The sequence below is a fragment of the Zootermopsis nevadensis genome, unplaced genomic scaffold (assembly GCF_977971745.1).
Source record: "Zootermopsis nevadensis isolate Lab colony 2312 unplaced genomic scaffold, Znev_1.0 Znev_ptg000024l, whole genome shotgun sequence".
Taxonomy (NCBI): domain Eukaryota; kingdom Metazoa; phylum Arthropoda; class Insecta; order Blattodea; family Termopsidae; genus Zootermopsis; species Zootermopsis nevadensis.
The window spans coordinates 9956950-9976341 of record NW_028259156.1 but is presented as its reverse complement, the minus strand read 5'-3'; the positions used below and the strand labels follow the sequence as shown (position 1 = coordinate 9976341).

At 37.5% G+C, this 19392-nt stretch overlaps 1 protein-coding gene across 1 annotated transcript in view; it reads right to left on the bottom strand.

Moving 5' to 3' along the window:
• Positions 1-195: 195 nt before the first annotated feature.
• The window catches only part of LOC110831953 (glutamate receptor ionotropic, delta-2), a 24411-nt gene continuing 5214 nt past the window's right edge, over positions 196-19392 (bottom strand). Inside the window, exons 2-8 of the mRNA XM_087355437.1 lie at positions 15010-15179; positions 5287-6074; positions 4437-4607; positions 3398-3648; positions 3096-3304; positions 1486-1757; positions 196-1300 (exon numbers count right to left, since the gene is read on the bottom strand). Of these exons, the coding sequence (XP_087211563.1) occupies positions 964-1300; positions 1486-1757; positions 3096-3304; positions 3398-3648; positions 4437-4607; positions 5287-6074; positions 15010-15179 (2198 nt within the window). The 3' untranslated portion in view covers positions 196-963. The remainder of the gene's footprint in view (positions 1301-1485; positions 1758-3095; positions 3305-3397; positions 3649-4436; positions 4608-5286; positions 6075-15009; positions 15180-19392) is intronic.

Genomic DNA, 19392 nt, shown 5'->3' with positions numbered 1-19392 from the left:
ACATCGGTAGCTCAGTCAGTAAGGAGGTTAATGTTCCGTATCACGTTGGTCAACATTGGCAGAAAGGTTTCCAAAGAAATGCGCTATCGCCAAATTGAAGCCAACCCAACATAATTAGAAGCAAATAATGTAATTTCCGTTGTCCACATTCTTTATACAAACAGAAAATTGATATGTTCATAAAAATCATTAACCTCATTAACAATGAAGTTTCTTGATGAGAGTCCATGTTTTGATAATTAACGTACTTAATTCCAAGTATAACTATATTAGTGTTTTATTTTGTTGAGTTCCTGTCACATATAACTACTAGTGAAATTATTTACAACTAAAATCAAAAAAGTTTAGTTTCCATTTTGTTAGCTATTATAATTTGTTGTTACTATTTAGCATATTTCTTCCATACCAAGCAATTAAGGATTTGAGGGTGTGTAAAATGTCCATTTACACTGGCCTTGAAAAAATACGACATGAAATGCCTCAAGGCAGCAATTCTAGTAAATATTTTAATTATGTGCTATTCTTGGAATAAGATATTTTTTTCCTGCAGAGTCATTAATGATGTTTATTTTGCTATATTACCATATGCAAATCAAAATTATTGTTATTCATTATATGGTTTCAATTGTGACCATGAAAAACGAAAATATTCCCATCACTGAGTGATAAACATAAATAATTAATTAATTAGGATGTTATGATAAAGTTACATAATATAAATTATAGTTATGGTACACTATAATGAGACACATCAGTGTTTTTGATATTCTCATAAACATATTAATGGGAATTGTTTTTGCAGGATAAGAAAATTAACTCATCATAAGAATTCTGTTATTCTCTGTTGCCCTAGAAATTTCATGACTCCATTTATAATGTTTTTTACTGAAAACACAGTGAAGATTGCAAAACTTAGAAAGTAATTTACAAATGGAACTATTGCTATGTTAATCTATCAGATGCTTAATTAAACCATTGAATATCATGCTGAAATCTAGATCTTTGGTGCATCTGTCTGTGTACTTGAAGCCTCTGCTGATCACTTATGGATTCAACCTTATCCCTACCAGCCCACTTAATAGCTAACCAATGCCCAATAGAAACTCGATGCTTCCAGACTTTTTCTGATAAACCCATACAAATCGCTGCTGCCAATCCTCCTCCCAACACTAGGAATGCTGAATATACATCTGTCAGGCTTGCACTATTGAATGCAGAATAGGCTTGACAGCGTGGCATTGGTGGCAGCATATGTTCTTGTATTGGCCCCAGAACTCCTGCTTCTCGCATGCGTAGCAAACTGTAAGGATGGATAATATACCGGATTAAGAGAATAAATTTTTGTTTGTGGTATCGAAGCATTTGAGAAAATACAAAACAGACATACTAGACAGATTGGCATGAAAGGAGGCCACTGAATACTTTTGACAGAGTGTCGTAATTGCTTTACTGTTGATGCTTACACATTTTGTGACTATATCATACCTGAGATTGATGAGCCTTCTGTATGGTGATGCAATACCCATAGGTAAAGCAATGGCACTTTTGGTGGCTTCTACTGTTAGTTCCTGAATAGCACAGCGCTTGTCTTGCGCGATGAAGGAATTGAGTGCTTTCCTGCCTAGCCGAGCTGATACAAAGAATGCGTAGCCTCCGTGAGAAGCTTTCAGTAAACCAGAAGACGCTTCATCTACTCCATGGTTCTTGACGAAACCTCTCAAGTACAGTTGCCGTAATGCAGAATCATTTACTAAACCCTGGAGAACATAATTTTCACATTTTTTAACATGAAGCCAAATGAATTAATTTTTAAATGTGGCAATGGCATTACCAGATTGTGAAATTAAAAAATAACTTTTAGGGAACAGCATATTTACAGTCAGACAAGCCTGCTAAGTTCTTGGGGCTGTTAATGGCCTACATTTCTTCTCACATATGATCTCTGAATTATCTAACATTAGACTAGTAACTATCATTGTTTGTAAATGTGACTTCTTTCACAAACTTTCTTTTAATGGTGCGTTGACAATGCTATTCTATGAATGCATATAAATCCATTGCTATAGCATTTTATTTATTTGTAAATGATTTTAATATCTTTTGTGAATTGATAAGGAGATAATTATATATGGAATGTAGTTTGACTATGACATGTAGTCAGTTGCAAACAGCGGACAACAGTCATAACCTACAAGAAGTTTAGTGCAATAACAAATGTGTTAATGTGCTGTCACACAAAGAAACTGATGATCACAAATTTAGAAAATATTTTTATTTTAACATTTATTCTCCTCACTTTTATTGTCTGTACATCATGGCTTACACACAGTTCAGCACTAGCATGTCACTAAACTGTGAACTTGATAGTTAAAGCACAGTCTTCTTCTTCTTCTTCTTTTCTTGCACTACAGCCCTTGGTGGGCTCTGGCATCCCGAATTAAAGCACAGTCAATAGCCCCACATTTCAGGGGTAAATCTCCTATTTTCATATGATTAAGGTTAATGTGCGTTGGTCATGATGTCACAGAAAATCCACTCCAAAAAATATTTATTTTTAGATGTCATTTTGTATCTTTTGTTATGGTGGGTGCTATACACCATCTCCCAAAAAGATATATTATAATATGAGATATTAAACTTGTTATCGATCTCCGTGTTGGGAAACCTGAGGGGAAGAGACCGCTGGGGAGACCTAGATGTAAATGGGAGGATAATGTCAGGCGGGATCTATGGGAGATAGGAGTTGAAGGAGACTGGATTTTGTTGGCCCAGGACAGGGTCCGGTGGAGGGCTTTGGTTAATTCGGTGATGAACCTTCGGGTTCGGTAAGCCATCTAGTTAGTTAGTTATGGATAGTGATCACTTTGATTACCTCCACTAGATTCACTAATTCACTAAGTGATATATGTAATGGTTTATTTTATTAAAATGTTTTTATTTCATTTATTGTGTGAGTGCCTACATCTTTTTTAGTCACCTGTATATGACATATTCATTTCCTTTACTCTAATAAAAAATCTTTGTGTAATTTATGTTTCAATCTTCATATAACCCCTTGTGGATAATGTGTATGAGAGAAAAGTTGGTTTACCTACCAGAAGAAATGCCTCATCCTGCCCTTTCCGAGTGTAGCCAAAATGGAAATCGCTTTCCAGGAGGTCTCCCAGACCTCTGATAGAACCAACACGAACTGACAAAACAGACGTGATAAAGGCAGCATAAGCATTGTAAATCACAAGAGCAAAGCACAGGCTGAAGATAAGCACTAGGCACCCTGAAGGAGATTTTGGACTCCATGAACTACCTATAACAAAACAAAAATTTTATTTAATATTATAATAAAAATTTCAATAATAACAATGCAAATTATTTTATATGGTCAACAAACTGTCATTACCTTGCATGCATAGAACACTAACACTCCACACCATTGCTTCACCAAGAATCCATTTTGTTTTGGAACTCTTGCTGTTACTGTTAGATTCATTTCTTCTGTTTGTTTTAGCTGTTGAGGCATTGACCAGAAACATGGCAGTGGCAATTACCACACCAGTAGCTACCACACTAGCTAACAAACGAGGGCTGAAAGGGGCCAAAAATATGTCACGCATGGCACCAGTCTCTGGCCGACGAAAATAAATGTTTCTCCTAAAAATAAAAAGAGATAAATGTTCCAATGTTGGAAAATTTAATTGTAACAATTGATCTTATGGTTTTAAATCCCAGCCTTTAACTACAAAACTTACAGAAATACTGAAGTTCAATTTTAGGGTTGACAGGGTAAATATATTAATTACTTTCCAGCACCAATTAAATTCACTATTTGCTCAACTTTTCAAACCTATTTATATAAATGTCATTATTTTCAACATAATAGAAGACATTTAATTTGACTTTCTTTTTTTTTACAAGAGCATATTCAACAAAATGGTGGACACTTTTTAAGTACTAAATTTATGATCCTACATATATTTAACTATGAAATAAACACATTCTCAGTTTAAATTATAATTTACAGCTAACACTTTTAGACATATCCTCACCTGAAAATGAATGTATGTCTATGTTCATCTTCTGAATTGTGACACTGTAGATTTGTAGGTGGGTCCCAACATTTCAGAGGAAAATACTACCTCCATCTTCATGACCAAAATGCTGGTAACCATCTACAAATCCACACATGTCACAACCCACAACACCAACAATAACATCTTCACCATCATGAGAACCTCTAGTCTAAAGGCTGGGGCCACACGACCGTACAAAAGTACGTCCGTTGCAACGGACGTACTTTGTACGGTCGTGTGGCCCCAGCCTAATGAGTGTTTATCTGTTACCTACTTATTAGCACATGAATCAATATATTAAACTTTCCAAAAATGCTATTAATTGTTTTCAGAGCCACAGACAAATGTCTCGTAAATGAGTATACATACATGGATTGAACGATGGGAAGAGTGAAGAACATATCTCTGTACCGGTCTGGGGTGATAACAACGTTATCCAGACCCAGATCAACAGTTCCCACAGTCACTGCACCCAACATGAACAGCCAAGCTCCTTGATCATTTTTCCATCCTAGCTTTGAGAAAGGAATCAATTCATAACTGTAACACAGATAACTCAGTAATAGTACCATTCTTTGCGTACTCGTGCATACAGAATTTACATATACTACTCAAGAATAGCTGAACACATTTCCATGACATTATCTGTTGGGGAGTATTAATAAAATCTGTCAACACATTCCAGTTTTGATAAAAATCAGACAATAATAACTGTGTGACTTTACATGTAGACGTACATGCATTTTTCCACGTGAATTCCCATCATTCGCAACGTCCAACGTTAAATTTCTGGCACACATGCCTGATTTATGCTATGCATGCATTTTTGAACTTTTTATTTTCTTAACCTAGAGAGATGAAATTTTAATATGATTAATGTTGTCTTGATTTTTTATTTTCATATTAGCAACAACAAAAAATCTACAAAAGAGATAAAGTACAGTCCCTAAAACTTGTGTGTAAGTGATATTATGGCCAGCTGCACACTATTAGAGGAACACACTAAACATTATGATCGTGTGGTTCCTTCTCCTGCTTCGTAATCAGCTGGTGCCAGATTAAAATATCAGCCCAGAAACCTGCTACTCTGATTAAGGTTTTTCATGATTTTCTTTCAATAAAGCCACGACATCCCTGCCTTTGTTTTAGAATTCGAAATGTTTTCTAGAATGTAATAATTTTGCTTGTGTTAGAAATGGAAGGAATATGTATGACGAACCTCGCATTTAGTGATCTGGTGATTAAGTCCAAAACTTCCATCAAGTGAGTGTCATATTCAATCTCATCGTCTGAATTCTGTGCTGGCAATGATATGCTTTTAATAGAACCGCCTACAACCTCTCCTGTATTTTGAGTGGTATTTTTTACACCCACGAAGAGTGGAAAACCACGAAAGTCGTTTCGCTGTTCGATGCCGTTTGAAGACACCATATTCAAAGTTCCATTTATTGCATTCCACGATCCTAATGAAATCATGATCAGTGAATTGTTGGAATTTGGGCGGATTTTGTATACTTGAAGCAACGAAAATTCTAGTCCATAATATTCTCTTCTATTAGAATTCTCTACGCAATTTCCTATCTCACTAGTCTTATCATTTCTATTGTTTTTATTGTTGTATTTTCTATTGTTTCTTCTTCGTTTTTCTTCTTTCTGTATCCGAATTCTTTCATGATACTTCTCATTCTCATTGATACAATAACTTCGTACACTATTCAACTTTTCATCATTGACAGGGTTGTCTGTCTTCCGAACTCTGTATGTCCCATCTCTATCATCATTGGTTGCATCAGCCTTGTCACCCCAACCGTGGGTCCAGCTCCGGCCGTCACTATCAGAGATATCAGAGACATTAATCTTTGTCGCAATTACTAAATCCGTGTCGATACCGATATTGAAATATCTCAGCCTTTCTTCAATACTGTAGCTGGAGTCTACAGCGGGGATTTTCTTCTCTGTGATAATAAGCCAAGACACGTACGCGTGAAATAACTGCTTCTGTGATACCTGGAAAATGACGAAAATGGAAGGTGTTAGAACAAAGTGCGTAATATTTTGAAGACTTCAATATTAATTTCCTGTCGGACCTAACCCGATTTACTAGAATTCGAGGTTTTCACGGCGATGAGTCCGAACATGGATGTCTTCTGGGTTGTTGCGCCGTGTAATCTGGTAGATGTTTACCAAGTACTCATCATTCTGACGATGGAGACAGCAAGGACCTGTGAAACGTTGGCAAACTTCTACCACACAGTGCAACAACCCAGAAGACAGCCATCTTATTAATTTGATTTGATTAACGTTTAAATTATATGCTTGCTTAATGACTGATCTTTTGGGGTGCATTGTAACGATCCACTTGTTTCCGTAACACACGAGGAATTTTTTGACTATCTGAACGACTGTTAGTTTCTTAAGGACTCTGCTCCATGGAATTAATCAGTTAATAATGAATTCTTACGTTATATAACATCAAAGTTTCGACTGCTGAAATTGCAGATTTCATGCTTAGTAATTGCGTTTTGATGAATTCTTTAAATTCCTTAAACGCCATTGTCTCTGCATTTTACTAACCGAATGCCTAAGTTCTCTGCAACCTGCCTTTACCAGAAGGACGAGCGGACACTGCCTAGGAAGCTACTCACTTCTAACCTCTTTGAATTTGTCTAAGCGGTGGTTGGCAAGGCCGCCTATGACATCACTAACATTTTAAATTCTAAAGTGTGTCGTGTGTACTTATCTAAATAAGCAAAATTTGTTGAAAGACAGAGCAAATTCTCATCTCGATTTTACAGCGGTGGCTATTAATACCCGACAAATTAACTCACAGGTAATGCACGAAACTTGTATTCGGGAGGTACCGGCTTCTAATCTTGGCCGGAAAAACCGACAACCTCACCGAGTGTTTCTTTATTGTTCACAGTCCTCCCTGGAACAATATCGGGTCAGAAGATCTACCGTACCTTTTTTAAGTACTGTACGCCGCAACCGCTTCCTTCCAAATCCTCAAAAACATACCCATACATCATCAGGAACTGGGGCCTACGGAACCTTATTTCCACTGCAGAGGTGTTTAGTATCGAATTTGATGGGGACATGATCTTGAAAGCCTGAAGAAAATGAGGAAACCAACCAACCAAAATTACGAATATTTAAAAATATTGTGATAACCAATAATGAACTCCTCATAGTCGTTCAGTTGGCCAAGAAATTCCCTTCATTTTGTGGAACCAAACGTTTTGTTACCATATTTACAAGGTCTGACACTTGACACTATAATTCATATGTTTTCAGTCATTCCTCTCATACAGAGTGAGTTTGTTTTGTGCAGACTAAGAAACCTCCAAAGGAGGCTGCCAAGATCCACACTGGGTTGCAGAGCCACAGATAGAAAACGGATGTTTTGTGTAAAAACAATCCCACACAATAACCGTCATACAATATTACCTGAAAACGTAAAGTCTTTATTTCGTACTACAGTTGGGGTTCATTCTTCGTTTGTTTCTTCTTCTGCAGTCTATGCCTGATTCCATGTCTCAAAATCTGAACGCTGTACTTCATTACAATATTTTTACGAAGGCTCCATATAATCAAACCAACAATTTTCTCTTAGTCGCTTTTGCACAGCTTAACCAGCAGTAGAGCTGTAGTTCCACACCAAGTGCGTGAAAAAGACCAGCACCAGAGACGTCAATAGATTGTGCAGGACTGCATAACAATAAATTCGAAGGCAATGAACATTTGCTTCATTTTACACTAAAAATGTTTATTTGGAATTCACTCATTCTATGGTGCAGGATATTTATTTGGAGTTACTGAGGGAAATTATATTAATTTCAAAACAAGTCATAAAATAATTGAGTATTATTCCGTAGGTTATGGCACCAGTCCACTAGCAAGCATGGAGCTGAATCGTGCGTCTTAAGAAACGGTTCCAAATTTGGCGTGACAGATAACGAACCGCCATAATGTCTGCATCGGTGACAAGGTTATCAGAGAAAAAAGTTTTCGTGGAAAATATGGCACAACAAGATACCACACTGAACGACCTTCACATGAATGTCTGGTATTGGCCTTGTTTCGATAGTTTATCGTACTGTTTTACCTATCGTGCTTGTTTTAGCAGCGAAGTTTTAGGTGACACGTACGTAAGTACGTCATTCTGTGGTAACATGTGTCATACACAAAAGCATTGAAACCCGCCGTTATGGAACTTGGAATTAAATGGTTTTACAAAAATTACTTTTCTTCTTGTAACTCTGAAATTATATCCAAATTAACTACTTCCAGAACCTGACAAACAATTTGTAAACTTTATAATGGAAACCACTTTCCTTTATCAAGACATATTTTGAGTGTGGAATATATCAGAAAATAAAAATTCTGCCTGTATCCGCTTGTTCTTTGCGGTCAAAGCCAAGCTATGTTATCGTTTGGAGTAGCGAGGCGTATTCCAGGTTACTAGCTCACAGATAACGACTTGCTATTCGTATAACCATTACTATCATCAAATCTCTTGTTCCTCACACATTTATGTATGAAATAAGCAATTTCATTATTTCAGCTCAGATAATTTTTAGAAAGTGCGGGAGAAGTACAATTTATCTGGAAAATAGGTATTCATTCGCGATGAAGAAATGCCGCTTAGAGAACCCTTTGCCTTCGCGTTATGATATTTATTCGTACATGGCCAAGGCACCAAACAAAAGTGTGATGTTTCGAATTAGTTGGTTGCATCACGACAGAAATTTCTGTTAGTAAAGATCTACTTTGGTAATTAGCGTTATCTATTAAATATGTTGGTAATAGACCTTTTAAACTTCTTGGCATACGTTCTTTGCACAAGTCCAAATGAATACCGCGTAACTGGAGAGCTGTTTCTGTCTGTCTGTCTGTCCGTCCGTCCCAATACTTTGTCTTCAAACTTCTCGACTGATTTTGACTAAATATGATACTGATGTCCACACTGACAGTTGTCGAACTAATTTCATTTTAGATACAATGTGTCAGTTATAAATCCGTATTTCAGGGTTTAGTAACATCAAATTAAGATTTCTGTCTTCTGGGTTGTTATGCCGTGTAGTCTGATAGATTTCCACCAACTTTTCAGAGGTTATGTCCGTCACCGCCCTGATGATAAAACTACTTCGACTTGCGTAATAATGGGTTTGGTTTTTGACACCAAGGCTAATGATGCAAGAAAAATCTTAAGGTGCGTATTTGGCACTACTTTTTTGTCTCTGGTTAGGTTAGGCTGTTGCGTGAAACATAAAGCCACTGTTGAGAAATCACGCGATGGATTCTGTCCATGTGATCCATCAGACACAAGCAACATGAGGCGAAATGCTGGTTTTCTGACATTGAAAATTAAGGCAGTGTGTGTTACTGTATGCCTGAATCGATAATGCAGCTTCCTACACTATCGATATTTCACATAACCAATGTTCGAGCTTGATTGATTTAGCGCGGGATGGGGCAAGGCATGTAGTGTTTTTTTTTTTTCAAATACACAATCTCCTCGTTTTAATAACGTTAAATTAACACATCTCGTCAACCAGTTAAACAATTAACAACAGATTAAAGTACAGGAAAGCTTCGTCTCTCGCTCCAGGATGAAAGCATATATTTAGACTTTTGATAGCGGGGTTCTAGGAAGAATGTTTGAATGTACGAAAAAGGAAGTAATTAGAGGATGAAGGCATTTTCTGAGTATGAAGCTTCCTAAATTGTACTCTCCACCAGATATTATTACGCCACTCAAATAAAGGATGAGGTAGATAGGGAATATGAAACAAAGAGGATGATACTAACTAACTAACTAACTAACTAGATGGCTTACCGAACCCGAAGGTTCATCACCGAATTAACCAAAGCCCTCCACCGGACCCTGTCCTGGGCCAACAAAATCCAGTTTCCTTCAACTCCTATCTCCCATAGATCCCGCCTGAGATTATCCTCCCATCTACGTCTAGGTCTCCCCAGCGGTCTCTTCCCTTCAGGTTTCCCAACCAGTACCCGGTGCACACCTCTTGTCCCATCCATGCGCGCTACATGTCCCGCCCATCTCACTCTTCTCGACTTAATCACCCTCACAATACTGGGGGAGCAGTACAGATTTTTAAGCTCGTCATTGTGCAGTTTTCTCCACGCCCCATCGTCTTCCCTCTTAGGCCCAAATATCCTCCTCAACACCCGATTCTCAAACACCTGCAATCTGTGTTCCTCCCTCTGAGTGAGAGACCATGTTTCGCACCCATACAAAACAACAGGCAATATTATTGTTTTGTATACTTTAATTTTCAGGTTCTTAGAAATCAGACGGGAAGACAAAATATTTTGGACTGAGAAGTAGCAAGCATTTCCGGAATTTAGTCTCCTCCTAACTTCCTCACAAGTATCATTTTGATTTGTTATTGTTGTTCCCAAATATTTGAACTTTGTAACCCTTTCAAAGGATTTATTAGCCACCCTAAGATAATTTTGCCCGCCTGTCTTCTGATGACGAGATACTAACATGTACTTAGTTTTTTCTGAATTTACTTCCAGCCCCACTTGTCTACCAGCCTCTAGTAAAACTTCTGCGTTCCTCTTTATTGTATTTATATCGTCCCCCAATAAATTAACACCATCAGCATATGCCAATAGCTGATGTGTCCCATTCAATTGCAAACCCTCCTGCCTACCTTGGACCTTCCTGATGGCGTATTCTAGCGCAAAGTTAAAGAGCAAGGGAGACAAAGCATCTCCTTGTTTTAGACCGTTCTTGATGAGGAATGTCTCAGATACATATTTACCTACTCGAATTTTGCTGCAGGTTTCATTTAAGCACATTTTTATTAGACCCACTAGCTTCTTTGGTATACCAAATTCAATAAGAATATTATATAGCACTTCTCTCTTCACAGAGTCATAGGCTTTTTTGAAATCTATAAATAACTGATGTACAGTCCCACCGAACTCCCATTTTTTCTCTAGTATCTGACGAATGCAAAAGATCTGATCAATCGTTGATCTGTTTCGTCTGAACCCACACTGATGATCCCCAATAGTTTCATTCGCATATGGGGTTAATCTTGCCAAAAGAATGTTGGATAGAATTTTGTATGAGGTTGATAGCAGCGATATTCCTCGGTAATTACCACACTCAGTCTTGTCCCCCTTCTTATAAATAGGAATAATTATGGATTCCTTCCATTGATGTGGCATCTCTTCCTTATCCCAAATTAACTGAATAAGCTTATGGATCCTCATATGCAACCCTTTGCCACCTGCTTTAATTAATTCGGCCGGAATCTGATCAATTCCTGGAGATTTATAACTTTTCAACTTCCCAATGGCTAGTTCCACTTCATCTAAGCTAGGTTCTGGCACCAACAGTTCAGCTGTATGCATTTTAATCTGTCTAATATCACCAGTATTATGAACATTTAAGAGCTCGCTAAAGAAATTTTTCCACCTATTCACAATTTTTATTGGATCTGCAAGCAAATTGCCACTATCATCCTTTACCAAATTGGTCTGGGGTTGATATCCTTTCTTAAAGTTATTAATGCCTCTGTACAGGTCTCTGATGTTTTTTTCCTTATTATTTGTCTCAAGTTCAGCAATTTTGCCCTTCAGGTATTCCCTTTTCTTAGTCCTAAAGGTTCTATTAGCCTCACGTCTCACGTTACATAGATTATCCGCATTTGTTTTGTTTGGGTTCTGCAACCATTGAAATTTTGTTTGCTTCCTTCGATCTATTAATTTTGAACATTCTTCATCAAACCACGGTTTATTTTGCTTTCTCCTGTAGTATCCTAGTTTCTCTTTTGCTGAAATTTTGATGCAGTTTCTGACATTTTCCCACTCCCTGTTGATGTCCACACTTTCATTATCCTCATTTGTCTCTAAAATTTGAAACCTATTCGAAATTTCAACTTGATATTGTTCCTTTGCCTCTCCCTCACTTAATTTTTTCAAATCAAATCTTTCTGTGTCAAAATTTTGTTTAGTTCGTCTACTTACTGAAAGCCGCTCCCTCACTTTTGCTACCACCAGATAATGATCAGTGTCGCAATCTGCTCCTCTGAATGATCTCACATCAATTACATTTGTCTGCCTTCTCTTATCTACTAAAACATGATCTATTTGATTGTGTGTTCTGCCATCTGGGGAAGTCCAAGTGTATTTATGAACATCACGGTGTGGAAATTTTGTACTTTTTACAATTAAATCTTTTGACGTAGCAAAGGTCACTGCTCTGACGCCATTATCATTACTAAGTGCATGGAGACTCTCGCTGCCTATTGTGGGTTTGAAGACATCCTCCCTCCCAATTTTTGCATTGAAATCTCCTAGCAGAATTTTCATGTGATACTTGCCAAATGTATCAAATACTGATTCCAATTCTTCATAAAAGCTATCCTTGATATCATCGCTTTTGTCTTCAGTTGGGGCATGAACATTAAGGACAATGATGTCGCACCAACGTCCTTCCAAAATTACGTAAGACAACCTGTCACTAACAAATTCTACTCTCTTAACTGCTGCCCTAATTCTGCTATGAACAAAAAAACCCGTCCCTAGCTGATGATTGTCATTCCCCTTTCCATAGAAAAATGTAAAATTGTCCACTGGGATCGTGCCCTCCCCCTCCCATCGCACTTCCTGCACTGCCACTAAGTCTAACTTATAATTCCCTAATTCCCTACACACTGATTTCAGTGCCCCAGCCCTATAGAGGCTCCTAATGTTCCAGGTACCAAATCTCATGTCCTTTTTCAATTGCTGTGGTCGTGCCAAAGAGTCCGTCCTGATCCGAGGCTTGGTTGATTTTTTCGTAACACATATTTTTTTAAAGGTGAAAGGTTGTTAGCCCTACACCCAACCCCCAACCTGGAGGACCAGGGTATCACTCTTAGTCTAGCGCATCTCCTTAGACCTGTCCGGCTTGGGTGACCCTACCATGAGCCGAAGCTCAGGCCGGCATAGCACTAAGGGTCATTTGAGCACGCAAGCCTCCTCACCCGGCAGATTGCCTTCGACAAGGTGGTGATACCTTCGAGAAGGAAGAGGATGATACTACTTGGGATATCTAGTCGTAAATGGGGGATAATATTAAAATATATTTTAACAATTTTAGGTATGAGGCGTGACTGCAATAATCTGGTTCAGGATGGGGTCAAACTGTGAACGCAATAGCAACATTTCTGAATTTTACAAAAGACAGGAAGTTTCTTGACCAGATGTATAACTATCATACCATCAAGGTGGATTCTGCTATACGGAGTCTTTTACGTATTTATTCTAGAACAATGATTAGGCCTGTTATAAAGATAATTTGTTAACTTTAAGTATTCTATGACATTCGTTTAAACTCATAGAGGGAGAGAACAAGGAAACTAATGAAAATTATTTGTGTTTTGGGTTCAAAATTTACAAATTAAACAGGTCTATAGTTGACGTGTGCGTACGGATTTTAACACATGAATGGACAGGAACAACAAACACTTCAGACACTTAGCATACCAAAATCTGTGCGCAGAAAGAATGTCCAAAATTCGTTTACAATCATGAAAAAACAGTCAGCTATTTAGAAATCATAACTTATTCCACACTGCAAGTATGCAGTCTTATACGGTTTCAACGACAAAGGATTTTATCTGTAAGTCTTACCCCTGGATTCTTGATCCCTTACAACTCTATTAATTATAACAGCTAATGTCAACGGTGTTAATTTTTAAAACTTAACATAGGTGAACAGAATATCGGCTGGTCGATAAGATAAATGCTGTAATCAGAATTTTATATTTATATGTTTTTAAACTAATTTAATTACGAAAAGGTTTTGGCTCTTAAAGTGCCAATGGATGCTTTCACCTTTCCTCATCCAATGTCCCACGTGATGGGACATGAGTCATGAAGAAAACTACTTAAAATATTGACCGGAGGGTGTTAAAATATTCTTAGGTGTTGAAAAGCCATGAGCAGAACATGTCAACGCGTTTTTTACAATTAATCAGTTGAATTACAAAAATAATGTTTTACTTTTTGTACCGGTAGATTTATTTCAAGACAAGACTGATTAGATTTAGACCAGAGGTTCCCAAACTTTTATACCTTGCGCCCCCCTTAAAACATTTCATAAATTTCACGCCCCCCTTCCAGAACAAGTGCAAGCAAACAGATTTGACATAAAATTTAGTTATGAGTATACATTTTTTATAATTTATTCAATACATTTAATTTAAAAACTAATAAAATACACGCTTCATACCCGGATTAGTGGGATGGATGTGGTTGCTTCTGTGAACATAATTTATCATACCGAGGTTGGAGTTTTGAAATGGCCGCTCTAAGGTCGTTTTCAAGGTTCATCGTAGAAAGATAATTTGTTTTGATGGCTGCCACTGCTGAACTGCCTCAACCAAGCGAAGGATGTTAAAAATGTTTCTCCATATTTCATTAAAAAAAGTTTTTCATACAAACAACACGCCCCCCGCCCCAGGGGAGCGCGCCCCAAACTTTGGGAACCTCTGATCTAAACTGAAATTTGTATAAAATTTCTAAAACATACCGTTCAATATTGTATTCCTTCTGACTGTTGTTGCTGGTAGTGAGTTTAATTTTGTCATCTTGAAAAGTCGAGATCATTTTATCTTGATTTAGATGCATTAAATGTTAGCTAGGCTACTTGAAATCTGGTCTCCTTTTTATAAGAAGAGCCTTTTGCTTTTATTCTTGGTATTAAGAGTGATATTGGACATGTAGACTAACAACTGAACACTACTAATGAATTGGTCCTCTAATCTTGCCGTTTTATTTCGCCGGTTCCCGCAAAACCCAATTTTGGAAACATCTTTATATAGGCGCGTGTTAACTGTGGGAAAAGGCTTGCTGCTTTCATTAGACCGTGACTCATATTGGCTGAAGGATTGCAGTCTGTAATTATTTGTCCTACCTGTTCCAGGAACTCTTCTGCGACAAGTGACACCCTAGACCCAGTCACAATGACGGCGCCGATCCTGTGTCGGGCGATGCTGATGGCAGAAGGAATATGAGGGTCCTTCAGATCCTGAAGACCAACGAACACACCGCGCCTGCTAAGCCCCTTCACAAGATCCATAGTTCCTGCAAAACAAGGGCCATCATTCTTGCTACACTTACAATTACTTCTGTTTCTTATAATGTAACCTCACCACTGATATATTGCACTGTTCATAAGAACGCAACAGAAGAAAGAACACAGATAAGAAATAATGTGGCTTGTGATCTTCTGGGTTGTGACGCCATGGTGTAGTCTTGTAGGTCTTTACTATTCCATGGTTGATGGGATCTGGGTTGTGATGCTGTGAAATCTTGTAGGTGATTATAAATGTGTCGGAGGAAAGTATTGTCTCAATCTTCAGGATATCAGAGCTTCTGGGTAATGGTGGGGTGAACTCTTATTGCAGATCACCAACGTTCCGGAGGAGCATGTTGCCTTAATATTCTTCTTTTTCTTTTGGGAAATTAGATGTCATACGTTACACCGAAATGTCTGTATCCTTCTACAACATTACAAGGTGTCAAAACCTGAAATACCACTTTCGACATTTTTATAGCCTTGAAAGTCTCAAATATCATTTAAGGAATAATTTGTTTTAAGAGAATTACTAAAACATACTGTAGCCTATCATCGCAATATTTATGTCTGTCCGTCCGTATGCATGTATTGATTGATTTCTTAACTCTTTTATGACGCTACTTGAACTTCAAAGTTTAAAGAGTGTAGAAGCAGATGAAAGAGTGGAAATCAAGCCTCGTTTCACTCTATACTTCTACACAGTTTGTAAGGTGTGGTAAGAAACTGCGGAGTGGCGAGTGGCGAGTGACTCGTGCGTTGAGCGGTACAGTATCACTCGAAAATATGGGGTAGTTTTACTGACAGAATATGTATATTAGCCTGATGGTTAAACTGACCCGCGGTCTGGAAAACATTTTAATGTATACTCATCCATTCATGTAAACGGTAGCGGGACATGAAATAGATAAACAAAATTTCGAACTAGTATGGGAAAAAGTTTCAGCTTTAACGACTTTATGGAAATAGCGGACGAAAAATTTGGCTCAGCGCTGCATAAAGAGGAATGGTCAGGCCGATTTATGTACTGAAGATAATTGAAGCAGAATTTCTGAACGGAAACCGGCGATTGATAAAATATCAGAACAGTTTATAGTTAACTTACAAACAGACTGTGAATACCTCTTAACCTACACCAAGGCGACCATCAAGGCGAAATAGGCGGAGCAGATTCTCCGGGTAGCTGAAGTAAACACACAAAAAACAACTGGCCCAGCATTTGGTTTTATATTTTCTTTTTGGATCTAAATTCGGCTGGGCTTGGCCATCAATATTTTTAATTGGCTGTTGAAGATCGTGTGGTGTTACGTAAGTTAAAAAATTCCAACAGACAGCCTTCAGAAACTAAGATGTTTACCGCCAAAACAATAATACGACATATCTACATCATCATCATCATTATCATCATCATCATCAATTATTCATGTTTTTCATTTCTCAGTACAACGTAAATACTATCAAACTGGTCCTGTATTCTATTCCAGTTTATATGTAGTTACTAACAAAAGCGCCCTTTCCATGCGAAGGTCTTGTAAGCATCAGTACCACTGGCCAATTCTTTTATACGTCGCCATAGCTCCACATAATGATTGATTTGTGCACTAAAGGGTATGAAACAGCGAGAAACAGTGGCGTGGTTAGTGCAAACTCTTGCGAATACTTTAATATTTGGAATACATAAAACACTGATATTTCTTAACAAGATGAGATACTATTACCTTCTGAAGAAATACGCTTGTCGAATGACACAGTCAAATGGTTAGCACGCTTACCTCATATTCGGGAGAAACCGCTCACAAGTCTTGGCCCGGGGACTGACTTAACGAACTGACATTTTTCGTGATTTCTCTCAGTTCTCCAGGCAGATATCGGGATAGGACCTCAAATTTGGCCATATCTTTCCAAATTTATCATTTATCAAACCTATTATCATTCCATGATATGTAGATTGAACTACTGATGGCGTCGTTAAAAAACCATAAATACATACATAAATAAATATTCTACTCCAGGAGTCAGTTCAGACACATATTCTTACAATTTTATCTGAAATATAAGGGCATTATTAATTTGAGTTTCTACAAATAAAGTTTGAATCCTGACTGGCTGATAAGAATCAAGTTTTTTGTCGTAATATGTTTTAGGAAGCGTCTGCCATACAGAATTTCGTCAAAATCTAGCTGAAGGATACGGCGTCATCGGATAGATTTAATTGTTGCAAAATGAGTGGACAGATATACAGGCAGGACTGGAGTCTTCATAGAACTTCGTCATGCAGCATTATTGAACTTCTGATAAATTGGCATTAGTTGTTCGTTCCCCTTTAAGGGATGTTGTAAATAGTCCACCAGATTTCTGACGTCAGAGACTCATCATCTGTTACAGCGTCAAAGTAATTACATTGCTTCACTGGTGATGGGTGTTTCGTTAATTGATTGCAGGTCTTCCACTAGTTGATGTTGAGACACTAATTAAATTGGAAATACTTCAGTACTTTTAACTCAGTGGTAACTATGTGTACCACCTGCTTTTTCATTGTCAGTATCTCTAAATTTTGCCCATAGCATGGATTTGTGGGTTCTGTATGATTTTCAGTACAGAGACTATTTCCGTAAACAGCATCAAGCAACTGATCATTGTAATGGAGACTCGGCCAAGTTATTATTTTTAATTTTACTTTCATTTATTATTTATTTATTTATTAACTCTTTTTAAACTGAATTTGTAAAAATTCGAAATTCCAATGAAATGGATTAAGGTTCTCCTCAAATTAATTCCTTCTCATCATTTGCGAAACTTTACAGTCGGAAAATGTTCTTTCTTTTCCCTCCACGCCTAAATGTAATGTCTTTCGCTATTCCCCCTTTCATTTTATATATTTTTTCTCCTCTTTCTTCCGCACTTCAAAGGGATAATAACCCTACAAATAAATCACCTATACACCCTTTTATGTGCACAAACAAGGCTGATGGATATGTGACGAGAAACAGAACTTTTCAATGAACGGAAGGTCTTTCCATGCATTCTCACAGTTAGCCAGCGGCTTGAGGGCTTCCACAGATTAGATAACAGCTGCTTTTTTCAAATTATACTAACAGCGTAAAGTCGTTTGCAAAAGCTTCTACAAGCCGAAGTCGGTACGATTTTAGGTAATTTCAAAATTAAAAACAAACAAACAAACAAAAAACAAAGAAAAAAAACAGGTTTTTATATCGTCGAAATAATGTTATCATGGGTGGTGATCAGCTAAGTCTTAGGTCATGTAACGACGTTTCAATCTATAATGATCAAGAATAGTAAGCACGAAAGGATTTCGCAGAATTTTTTAAGATAGACCAGTATGTGTCCATCTGAAGAGACTGAGAAAAAAAAATCGGTCATTATAGTCGTTAGCCCGGTCAGCATTAGAACTCGGCACCTACTGAATACAAATTCATAGCATTTTATCTACACCAGATCGTTTAGCGTGTTATTGCACCAAAAACTGTGGCAGACTTATACTAGGAGTCAATATTTTCCAGACCCAGAGCAACATTTACCCTTGTTGTCCACTCGCGGGTCACAATGTTATGAGTTTCTATTTGGTTAAACGCCACTGAAGTTTGTTAAAATGATGCTACCAAACGACGTCTACTGTTGTAAATAGGCTTAGATACTGTACGTTACTTCTCTTTGACAAAATCAGTCGTTAGCGAGACAGGACTACTTTAAGCTACAAGGTACAAAAGTATTTCGCTATTACATATAATTACTCTTACAGCAAATCTGGAACATCCCTCCATGTTTTGATCAGTATGGTGCGTCAAATTTATTGATCTGATGTTCTTCATTAAGACCTAAACTGAAAATTGCACGCAGCGATTGGTACTGCCAACTAACAACAACGTTAACAAAAGTATTTTCTGATAGCAGTTAACTATTTTTTATCATATAGGTTAATGCATTTTCATTAGAATAACACACGTACAGCACAAAACATATGCGATGCCGCGGGTTGCAAACCCCTAACATAGTTCTTTTGCAAAATCTTTTATCACAGCCTCTGGAAGCAGTTACATAGCAACGAGTAAGAGACAGAGAGATTCACCTTCTATTTTCTAGTTATCAACTAGACATTTTACATAACATGAGAAATCGCTGCTTTGAGCATACATAAACAAATAACTCAGTTGATTATAGAAGATTCAGACAAGGTGAGTTATACACGTGGTGGCATTTTAT